This window comes from Lepisosteus oculatus, chromosome 1 (assembly GCF_040954835.1).
Source record: "Lepisosteus oculatus isolate fLepOcu1 chromosome 1, fLepOcu1.hap2, whole genome shotgun sequence".
Taxonomy (NCBI): Eukaryota; Metazoa; Chordata; class Actinopteri; order Semionotiformes; family Lepisosteidae; genus Lepisosteus; species Lepisosteus oculatus.
In genome coordinates, this window is record NC_090696.1 from 58456204 (window position 1) to 58468557 (window position 12354).

General features: G+C 37.9%; 1 protein-coding gene across 3 annotated transcripts in view; it reads right to left on the reverse strand.

The window, feature by feature from the left end:
* Positions 1-12354, reverse strand: part of bnc2 (basonuclin zinc finger protein 2) — a 274475-nt gene that overhangs the window by 156036 nt on the left and 106085 nt on the right. For 2 of the 3 annotated variants that reach the window (XM_015345265.2, XM_015345269.2), the window contains exons 2-3: positions 11366-11566; positions 7742-7804 (exon numbers count right to left, since the gene is read on the reverse strand). In XM_015345265.2, the coding sequence (XP_015200751.1) occupies positions 7742-7804; positions 11366-11566 (264 nt within the window). The remainder of the gene's footprint in view (positions 1-7741; positions 7805-11365; positions 11567-12354) is intronic. The other variant, XM_015345266.2, reaches the window with a different exon arrangement.

Here is a 12354-nt window from a genome sequence, read left to right on the forward strand (position 1 = left end):
GGGGTGGACAGTTTCAGTCAGGCCGTATGTCTCAGCACTGTGAAGACACCAACTGAGAAAAAGGCATGACTGCACGCTGTGCTCTCTTAATCAAATAATCTCTGAGCACCAAATTAAAGAACGCTGAGACATGAGTTTCTTTATATTTCTGCAGTGTTTTAGAAAGGGTAACAGGTTAAAGAAAAGTGCTCACCTTTTCATCTTAATCAGTAATCAGTAAGTCCTGGATCTTTTGCAGTAAAATATTTAAATATTTGGAATGTAATAACACAGGAAAACTCAACTACAGTCACCATTAAAACTATCTGCTACCATTACTGCTAAATAAATGTATAGTAAAGTTATATACTAATATATAACTACTACAAGAAATAAAGATAAATACTACCACTGCTGCTACTAGTACAGCAGTAGTACTGCAGGTACTGGTAATAAATCTGAAAAAAAATATTTACAGGAATTACATTGATAGTTGTTCTTTTTCCAGAAGGTAAGGTTGTTGTTTGTTTTTTAATTTCCCTGAATTCTCAACTACCACTACATGCTGTACTATCATACGCTGCATGGGTCACCCCAAAGTTTAGAACTGGTAACCTGTCCCACAATTTAAAAAGAACAAAAGCAAACAACAAGAAATACTGCCACTACCCCGGGTCAGCAATGTTCTGGCATTTAATAAACTAACCCCTGCAAAAGGGAGAGGGCAAATAAAAAGAAATCAGGGTACATATGGGGACAGGAACGGGGGGGGGGGGGGGGGGGGAGCTGATTTATGGAGTGTCGCATTGGCACTGGAGCTTTCTGTCGTTTGCCCTGGGCAGCAGAAGGCTGTGCAAAGATACCAGCAGCAGTGGCAGCAGCTGCTGCATTCCAGCGATGTCAAATGTTCAGGGCACTAACAAGGGGCGGAATGGCGGTAATGTCCCTTCATTACCGCCTGACAAGGGGTGGTGACATCCTGAGTCACAGACTATTGAAACAGCAGTTTCCCCTTTCATGAAGACTTCCCTTCGGCTTAAGAAAAAAAGTGCGGAAAGAAAAACAAGTAAAAGCCATTGCGGTGGTGTGCAAATGAGAAATGCTCCTTCTTTCAGATTTCTATCATTTATTTATTTTTTTCAGTGTAGCAAAAAGGTTTTTCAATCCTGTTACTTGGCCTTAGCCTAGGAATTTGTTAAGAAAACAATTTGCCTACAGCTTCTAATATTTTCAATAAAGTTAAACAGAATGCTGTCATATACAGACAACACATAAAATTGTTTCTATCACCCTCAAATTAAGCTTTTTTAGAGTTTTAGAGCAAGCATATTGCATAGGAGCACATTTATAGTTATCTCAAAAGCTAGCAAAAACATTAAATGACACTAACAGCCTGCCAACACTTGTTTAGAGCAAATGGGCTTGATTAACTGAACAAACGTAAACTGCAACAGCACACAAATTAGCAACTGAATGTGGTTAAGAAAATATCGAAAATGATAAACTGACAGATTAATGGTAATTTTTTTTAGTCTTTTATTTTGGAAACTGCTGTTCTTAACTGACAAATTGTGAGGAAAGATATTCAAATTAGGTAGCTGTGACCATCCAAAAACAGGTTATACAACCGGGCACCGATATCAATTTATGGATGTATATCTATTGATAAATAGCACACATAAATGTATTTAAGAAACCCTGCTTAGAAAAAAAACATAGTACTCCATACTCTAGATCTTCAGATTTATCCATCCTTTACTGCAATTGTGAACAAATGGCTTTATTCAGTAACTCAAAAAGCAAAACAAACCAAATATTTTCCATCTCTGTACCACTTTCTTTCAAATTACAGCAATATGCCAATAACATTCAACGCCAATTAAAAAAGAAAAAAAAATCTGTCTGTAAGGACAACCAATGATCCTGTTCTATGTGAGATTAGATTGCAGAACATTACAAGAGGTAAGTTACAGCTGTTATTAAATCAATACACTCAAAACTTTGCGGCTTTGCAAGACTGTAAATTAGCCAGTGATAGGCTTTACCACCAGTGAAACACTGTTAAGGCTACTACACATAAATAGCTGAAGCAAGTTGTTGAGGTTAGAGCTGTTAGATAGAGGCAGGGTGCAGGATGGCTTTGAGAAACCACAGCTACCCTTCAACACTTTGCCGTTGATGAAAAGAGGTAGACTACAGTATATGGTCTCAGATTTTCATCATACTGTACCTAAGCTCACCATGCAACGGAACAAAGTACTGTCTTCTTTGTCATCTATTAGAACTGGAGTTTCTTTCCTTAAAACAACTGGTGCAGATATGTTTTTTTATGTTCCCAAAAATGTATAATAAAACTAATGAGTAGATAAGACAAAACTGAAATAATTATACCTGAATATGGCATTGCACCTCTTAGTTGTGGCTGACATTTCATCTTATTGACTCTTCTCTTTCGGATCAACAGAACACAGGTAGCCAGACAGGCAGATGAAGACAGAAATTAAACAGTATGTGGCTTTCTACTTCATATTTAGTTTTCTCTGACCGTGTCGGTCACTTATTATACTGACTCCTGAATCTTGAGAGAGAATGAATAAAATCTAAATGAGATCAATACGCTTTGGCTTAGACACTATCTGAGCTGCACGTTTTTCCTTCATCAACATCCCGCACACATAGAAAAAAAAAATCTTCCATGCACCTTGCACTTACAAGCAAGACCAGGCTAGCATAAACCTTCTCAACCCGTAGAGCTTGTTTTTACAAAATAACAGTCTGCGCATCATGCAAAATGACAAAATATTACAAAGCATAAGAATGAGAATGTTAGCTGTTTTATTTTTTTAATCTTCAACTGCAATCTTATAATAAGGGACTCTAATGAATGATTGCAACATTATCTTTTACACTGATCTGTCCTTGTTTTCTGGCAAGGAAGAATTTGTACCCACTTGTACAGCTGGGTATCTTAGCGGAGCAACTTAGCTGAAATATCTCTTTGAAGGCTATAAGAACAGTATCTCACCTGGGATTTAAACCACAGCCTTTCCTTAACAAGGCTATAACCTTAGCCACTGCTCTTAGGGCAAAATATTACATTTATCATACAGTAAAGAGTTCAAATTCTATGTATGATATAAAAACACAAAATTAAAATGCAGGAAAAAATATGCTAATTTACATAAATTTAATTGTCAATAAACCTAATGAAGAACGGTAAATTTCTACTGTACTTTTACTATTGTCTAAAGATGAATGCATTGAATGGTGGTGAGAGTTCCTTTTTAAAACAAGGCAGTACCTGTGTGGTTCTAAATAAACACAAAACAATTTTGGAACAAAATAAAAGCTGGGATGATTTTTTCTAGATTACTTTTAATATCTGCATTAATTTGACATTTTGAAATCGCAAACCAGAAGAGTCAGCTCCACATTCTGTTGAATGATGATAAAGAAAAGACAACTGCTGGCATAAGATCGGCATAAAATTGCAACAAAATAAGATTTTTTCTACTGTAACATTTTAAAAAATGATATATTAAAAGATCTATGTACAATGAACGGCATAAACTAAAACATAAAATGCTGCGTTTAATGGCAAAAACTAAACTAAACTAAAATGCTTCAAAGCACCCAATTTGCATTCCAGACAAACCCCCCCTGTTTTAAGGTGGCCTGGGTGGCTTCTGAATGAATAGTGCCTTATTTAGCCAAGTACAAGTCCCTTCTGCAAGGTGTATGTACAAAAAAAAAAGCACAAGATGCCCAGAGAGGTCTCCAACTTTTCAGAACCTCTTGCTGACAGAGCAAGGATATAAATCAGGTCATGCATTGCCACCAGAAAACATTTTTTTAAGTCTACAGGGAACTGTTAGCTTGTGAGCTGTTTTTTTTTTAAGGGTTATGCTCTCTTCAGCCGAAATAACAAAAGTCCCTCTATGCAAAGCTTAGTGACAACAGCTAGCTTTACTGTAGCAAGCTGTGAAGTAAACACTGTGGATGGCTGATGCGATTGACCTTGTTAACTGCAGCTGCTCAAAGAAGATATTTATTTAAATATCATTACTCCAAACATATTAGAATTGGGTGCAACACGGGCAGTGGAATTAGGTAAATAAGCATCACTGAACGAGGCGAGATTACGCTGATTAGCACAGCCTATTAATTAGCAGAAGCAATAATTAGCACCTCATAAGTCTTTCCAAGAAGACTGTGAACTTTCAGCTTGTTCTGTGCCTAAATTCTCAACAAAGAGAGTGATGGTATAATTGGAAAAACCAGAATGGGATGGAGATGAAGGTGTGTGTGGTAACGACACTGTCAAAATGGCTGTTGATGTTTATCGGAAAATAACTTTAGTACAATATCTATTGTTGTTCCCCTGCTGGAGCCCCCCCCCACCACCACCATTTCTAATAAAATGAGCAGAAACAAAAATAAAAGAAGTAGCTCGAACTCTACTTACTTGGTGAGTTGTAAGTAGCAAAAGTGAAAAATTATGACTCCACTACAAGTCGTTATCAGTGCACAGCCAGTTCCCCCAGACATCCCACCCCCGTGCTATTCCTGTGTGTGTCACAGCGACCTGGTGATGGGCTAATTTCTGCTTTCACAGAGCCCCTTCATGCTTCTGCCCTGGGCCACTATCAAAGTCCCTCTTCCTCTGGCTGCTGCCCCGTTAGCAGATGTCTTACTCAGCATCTAATTAGTCACTGAGGCTTTGCCCTGGCTCAAACATCCCCCTTCCTTCAAACACACGCACACCAGGATCACGGTGGCACAGAGCGGGCGTCTCCTCCAGATATTCTCTTTTACAAGGTATCTACTCGACTGCCTTCTTTGTGCTTCCGACGCAGGCCGGTTAAGAGACTCTTCACTTCACACCACACCACAGTGCAGATGCAGCGTAGAGCACCGTGTAAAGAAAAATGCTACACAAACAGGCTTCTGCATGCACTGTGCAAGGACTGGCATTCTTCTCCATCACATCCACCTTTTACAATGTCAGTCCTGTTTGAAAAAGGCATGTTACAAATTCCAGCACATCTCTAAATACACTCCTAAATATGAGCTAATAACAGTTTTATCATCATATTTTTATATGGTAATACTATAAAAGCAATTTAAAAAGACAGATTGTGACTTTTCTCTTTCACAATTTGTCCTTTACTATTTTGATATATATATTCTAAAAAAGATCTATTTCCCCTTTCAAATTCATAGATGTAGAAATCTCTACACTATATTAAAAAAATGTTGAAAAAATTAAAAAGTATTTTAGAGGATTGAGTTTTGGATAACGGTCTTTGCAAAGAAGGGAGCAGCACACTGAATTATTGACCAAAGGAAGACCAGCCTACAGAGTTTGTATCTTTTTTCAGAGAGATCAATAATGAATATTTGTTTTATATATACTGTATGCACCTTAAGTATATAAAAAAGGCACACACACAAAATTTTCAGTACATTAAGGGCATGTTAAAAAATCGTGCCCGTCTTCGAAGGGATGCAGTGCAGGAAGATGCTCCTTATTTATGAGAGCCATGATCAACCAGGACATTTATTATTTTATATTTTACAATATTTTTTATTTAGCCATATTACATCGGTGGCTTGTATGTTGATACAAAAGACAATTTGTTTTTAATACGCCAAGGAGATAAATATTAAAATTAAAATTAAGAGAGCAGCACTGTACTCATGGGATCCACATAACAAATTTCAAAATCCCAGTTTATCATGGTCCACCATACTGTATTTATATGTATCGCTACAATCCCTTTACTCCTTGCACAAAAAAAGAAGAACCTTTATGTGGCCTGACTGCTTACTGTGTTAAATTTAAAAGAAGGCATTTTTATGTTAAGGATAAGAAGCAATTTGTTGGGAACTTAGATTCTGTTGCAAAACTGATAAATGAATTAGGCCAAGAGTGAATTCAAAGTCCAGTTACTGGCACAAACCACAACATTGTGGAATGTTGGTGGTTCCAAAAGATTTGTTTCCTGCAATCTTCCCCTTTTAAAGCTATACATTTATACTGCATGTACTAACCAGCTCATTGTACAAATGGTTACAAAATCATAAAGTCGTAAACTGCTTGATGTTCAAGCACATGGCAGCAAAATTATGAAAACGATTTACTGTACAACTGATACCTAATGACCTTTTACTTCGATTCTACATTCTGGCATAGAAGTTTTTTTTTAATGTATTGTACTCTGATTTGTTAATGAATAGTTTGAGAACACTGTGGCTGTAAGATGCAATACATTACTAAGTTACAGAGGAGGAGTACTCTTAGAATCATCAGCAGGTGCGCCCTACAACTGCAGACCCAGTACACTGATTTCTTTAGATTAACAATCAAACAGGCTTTCTTAGAAACACACCACTAGAGATTGATAATGGGGTTGAATCAAATAACCAAAAGCACATTTATAGTAATACATATCCAGCTAACGGTCTGTTATATTCTAACAAAACCTCCTGTGCTGCAAGAATTTGCTTCTGGTCAGATGAGGTACTATACTGTACATGGCTTAACATAATTAATTGACCCGCGTTACCTTAGAAATGATTTCCTTTAAAAGCTTTCTTTTTTCAATTCTGTACTGTTTCTGAGTTTTTTAAAATAAAATACTTCGAAGTGTTTATATAATTCCGTTTGTAACAAAGACTATTTTACAAATATTTTATGACATACGAAAAAACTGTTGTTTTACAGTTACGATGATTTTTAAGGAAGCACTCTCCATGAGAAATTTTCTTCGTTGTTATTTAGAAAACACCCATCAAAATGTCAATCCTTATTAAAGGAATTCAATACCAACTATTTTCTTAAAGGCAGAATTATTTCGAGTGTCCAGTTATCCAAATGATTCTACTCACTTTAAAGAAGAAAAAAAGGTAGAGTCCGTTCTTCATTATTAGAATTATATCGTATTCCACTTATTAAGAAACATTGATATAGATTGGAAAACGTCTCCATTGGTTATAAAGAAAACCCGCAACACATCGTAGCACTTAAAAAAATGCAGCGACATAAAATGGATTACTGTTAATGTAGAAGCACATTTAAATTATTTTTTTTATTTTCTAAAATTATTATTTATGAATAATACGAATTTAGCGCATGACAAAAGAAACTACGAACGAATAACGCGCTGTCAGCTGATATTAGGACTGTTGTTTAATGTATGATTGTTTATTACACGACTAGGCTTGTATACTTTACTTTCTTTACAAATAAAACCAAGTAATAAAAAAGGTCAATAAAAATCCCCTTTTTACTACTGTATGTACAACACGGAGATAATTGGGATGAGCTTCACGAGTCGCATAATCTCCGCTCCAATATAATAAATAAATCAAAATCAAAGACACTGTAGAAAAATATTTGGTTTCTTTAGAAATTATAGAATAGTATATTAAAGGCAGATTTTGATAAAAATGCAAACATCGAATGATATACAAATATCAAATGACATACTGCTACAGTACGTCTTGCAATGTTGTTTCTTATAATTGCGTAAAACACTATAGTTCCTGTTGTCTTCTGCCAGCTGATATTGCTCTTCACGCGTAACTAGCGGTTATTACAATTTTATGTGCCATTACCACCTCGTTTTTAATGACTTTAGAAGTATTAGGGGCTTCTTATGTAAAAATACCTCGTGCTTTGCTGAGAGTTTAGGAGATTTAAAACAGACCACATCAGTCTTTACCCCAACTTTAAAAAGCGCGAGTTTGGCAACTGTACCTCGTCCAGGTCTCTGGCCATTGTCGACCTGTCACACTTCAAAGGAAGCAGAGCGACAGCACCCTTTCAAAAGAAAAAAAAAAACATAGGCAAAGCTGAAGAGTCTGACAGAGTACTGACACTTAAAGGGTTATCGGCTGCTTTTTGTCTTCCGTGTCAATACAATGACCCTCTCGGAAAGTGCTGGGCACATTCTCATAAACCAAGCAAACCGTTGCCCCACAGTCACTCCCCGTTCTGAAGCGCAATTAAATAAAATATCAAAGCTTGGCGCTTTCAGGCAAAATAACAGATGTCGCATCTTTGGACAGAGTCCCCATGAAAAACTGCGTGCTTTTGCGTGCTATTTCTGAACTGCTACAAGTTTCATTTAAAGTAATTGAATTGGTGTTTTAAATACGTGGTTACAATACATTTATGAAACAGTCTGATTAATTTATTATTTAAACGAGCTTTTTGAGGTGCATGTTTTTGTCTTAAATTGTCTTCTCTCTCCAATAACCAACATTTCAAGTGCCACTTATAATCATTATAATCACCAGCATCGAAATACTGATTGGTTCTTGATAAATATTTAATTGGTTAAGTAGAAAGTAACCAAAAGTTAATCATAAACCTAGCCTGTTGCGCTAAATTCCAGAAACAATACTAAAAATGCATTGAATAGGTGAAGTCAGCGTTATCATTTTTGCCGTTTCTTCTGGTATAAATGAACAAATCCATACATTGGTCGTTATTAATTTTATAACTTGCCTTGCTACAGTAAAAATGATCTTTTAACACCTAGTAAGCCATTGTCATTAAACGTAACAAATAAGAGGAACTGTCACTAATTTTGTGTTAAGACAAAGACATAAATTGTGACGACCATGCTGTAGATAATTAGAACAAAAACACTAATGGATTTTTAAAGGATCATTTATATTAAGTCAATACATTTAAAAAGGATTGATGAAGATGCAGTAGGCCTGTAAAGAATGTGTATAATTTAATATTGCACAAACTGAAACTAACAAAAAATTGAAATCAGTGCGGTCGGTTTTATGAGCAGGTATCCATAGCACCATTATATTTGAAATGATTTTAAAGTGAAATTGTGTTTCGGTGTAGTATAGAAAATCCCAAAGAAAAATATATTATTGTTTTAAATTGAAATGTGTTTCATTTCCTTGTTTCTCCAACAACGCATAATAGTCAGGTAGTAACAGAGAAGGTTATAAATCTGTAACGTGTCACGTCGTTTTAAATTGATTATTGTAAAACAAAGAAGCAACAAAACAGGTACAAATAATAAAGTTTAAAATAACAGATACAGAATCTTCATTTTAATACGATTCACTACAATCTCACAACGTCAGGAAGATTCCGAAGGCGCATTGCACTGCATGCATCAGATTTTAAGATACAGTAAGATGCGCTAAAAACTTTTCTGCACTTTGCTCAGCACCTGGAGTATTTGCTTCTGTCAAGTATGTTAAGGACTAATGGAGTTACGGAGTTCTAAATATAGTTGCAGGCAATTTAATGCCAAAAAGCAATCTAACACCATCTATGTGGTTCAATAACCATTTATCAGTTGATCTCGTTATTGTCTTCTGATAATGTTAACCCTTTCCCCATCAGCGCAAATACCTACATCGGTAAAATGATATATACATACAAACGCTGCAAAATGTTATTTTAGCAACCGCTTTCAGTTATTTCATTCTATAATGGATGAATATTTACTAAAAAACACACATCGAGAAACAGGAAATTTACAGTAGGAGACAGTGCTTAGAAATTCAATTGGCAGAGAAAGGTTACATGGTAATAGTAACATAGTAGGTAACATGGCAGTCTTTTTTTAAAAAGAACGTAAAATACAACCAAACTTGATGGAATACTTTTTTGAAAAAGGTACAGCATATGGAATTTGTATACATATATTTAAACACAAGACCTCATTCACGTCTTTCAAAGCCCAAGATACTTGCGTAGTAGTGCAAACATAAGTCATTATCGGTTAGCCTCCAATAAAGCAGTTTGTCAAGTGCTTCTTTCGAGACGTTATGTCAAACCTACTAAACAAGTAAGATAGCTTTTAATAAAAGATGCAGAGGAAGGATAAATAAGAGAGTCCCTTGGCTGATTATACTGTAACACCGTCGTACAACATCAGAGATGCAATCAAGGGTCCCTATACAGATGCCAGCATCCAACTGATTTTATAAAGTACCTTCTAATAAAGGAGCCAAACAACATTATTGCTTTATGACAGCGCTTAGCAAAATACCGCATTATATAACAAGAACTTTCAATTCCCGATAGTGGATGTCTTTTTGTACATTGTGTATTTCTCGAAAAGAAACGCTTAAATTGTGTTGCTCTTTTTTCACAAAATCGCGGAACGGAGGAAAAGAATACATTTGAGCTCATTCCTCTAAATCCCTCTGAAGACCAAGCTGTGTTCGGATGTTTGATTAATATCTTTAAAAAGTCGAAATCGTGAACATTACAAAGTGCACTTTTCTTTGAATATGATTTTAACGTTAACATCAGTACATCCATTTAAATTCCCGTAAAAATAAAGGTATCTTCTAAATTGTTCACCCTACACCCCCCACCTCTTTTTACAAGGGAGGCACCGCTGTTCAAATCTTCGTTTTTAAAAATCCCTCCCCTGGTTTGAGCGAAGTCCAAGTTTTCAACTCAGGGAAAAAGAGAGAGAGAAAAAAAAAGTTTCTTTTCAAACTCGGCCGAGCCAAGTAATTGTGCAAGGGGAGCCGCAGCGGGCTGGGCACGTATCACCGAGTGCTTGGTACAGAGACACCGACTCCTGTGATTAATTATCAGTTATTACTGGCCCTGCTACGCCGTTCCTGCTTGCTCCCTGTCTCTGTCTTCCCGGCAGTGTAAAGAGCACGCATACCAGGATGCTGAAGTCCCCACTCCCCCAACTTCCCTTGCCTCATAAGCAAGTCTAGAGAAGAAACCGATAATACACACGCATAACACACATAAACAGCTAAGCACAGAAATGAATAGAGCGACTGTCCTGACAACTGTTAAAACCCTTCAAGTACCGGTTATCACTTTTACAGACGATTCCTTCACGGCCGCCCTCCTCTCTGCAGCCTCTACCACATGAAGTCAATTAGCCGAACCCAAAGGGGGCCCCTTTCAAACTCGGGGATATCAGTCCAGAGTCGTACAGAGCTTTTGCCCACCAGTTTAAAAGAAGAAATAGTTTTTCAATTGTTTGCAAAAACCCGTGATGACGGTATTGCTATCCCATGCAACGTCTACAACAAATGCCCTAATTAATTTAAAATACTTTTGTCAGATCAGATCATTGCATGCTTAACCTCAGACAAATTTGGGGGAAGGAGATGCTTTGCTTAAGGAGCAGAGGAGGTAATATAGACTGACATTGGAAGAATTATTGTCCTGACAAAAAAAGTGAAGCCAAACACACAATAAAACAAAAGTTGGAAGACAGAAAAGAGCATGCCGGTATAAGAACAATTACAACATCATGAAGAAGCACCACCACCAGTAAGACTCAATCATGACAATTCTGAATAATGATAATGGCGAGCAAGAACAACACTTCACAAGCACACCGAGGTCCAGTCCACTTACCTGTTGGGACATTCTGAAAAGGAGGTTGCTGTCACTGTTCTGCCATGTCCCCATGTAGCCAGGCTCAGCACTAGCAGATCTGGTGCCGAACTGCATGGAGTTACCACTGCCCGTGTCTCTTAACGTGGAGTCTCTTGCCCTCTCTCGCTCTCTGTCTCTCGGCGTGTCTCTGTCTCTCACATCCACTTCTGCCTCTTCTGACTGAAAAGTGAAGGTGGATTTGGGTTGGATTTTTTTTTTGGAGAGAGAGAGAGAGAGAGCCTCTTGGCTGCAAAGTAGCAAGGAGTGTGCCGTATTAGTTCAGGAGCAGGCAGCTCTGTATATTTCCTTAGGGGTATATAGTGGAAGAGGGTAGGATGAGTGGAGCACTGAAGGTAAGAAATGGGAGGGTGGGGTGGGTATGAGAAGGAGGGGGGAGAGAAGGAAAAGGTGGAGGATTGAAAGATGAGGAGGAGGAGAAGGAGGAGATGAAGAAGGAGGGATATGTCATTTTTTGTCCGCCCCCCACCCCCCACCATCACCACAACAACTTTCTCTGAAGCAGCTACCCCCTACATGGTCCCTACCCCTCCAATCCAGCAACCCCCCCACCCCACACCAAAACACACCTCTCCAAACATCAACCCTCTCCTACCAGCCACAGATCCTGGCTTGCACAGCTCTCAGAAACTGACAGACAGACCCCAGTCAGGTGTGCATGTGTGTCACCAAAGTGCTCCGGTAAAGAGAAACAGCCTGCCTGCTTGCCTTGAACTGCCTGCCTGTCTGCCTGCTATCCTGCCTCGCACTCTGGTCTCTCCTTGCACATTCCACGCTGGCTGGCTTGTCTCAGGATAGTATCGACTGAGAGTCAACTGTACCGCTCCTCTCCTAAGCACAGAATGACATCGCGCGCTAACCCCCCTCCACTGATACAATCCTGCTTCTCAAGAGCCGCTGAGCAGGATGAGCTAAGACGGGGAGGGAAGGCTGTCCCTGCCTTATTAAGA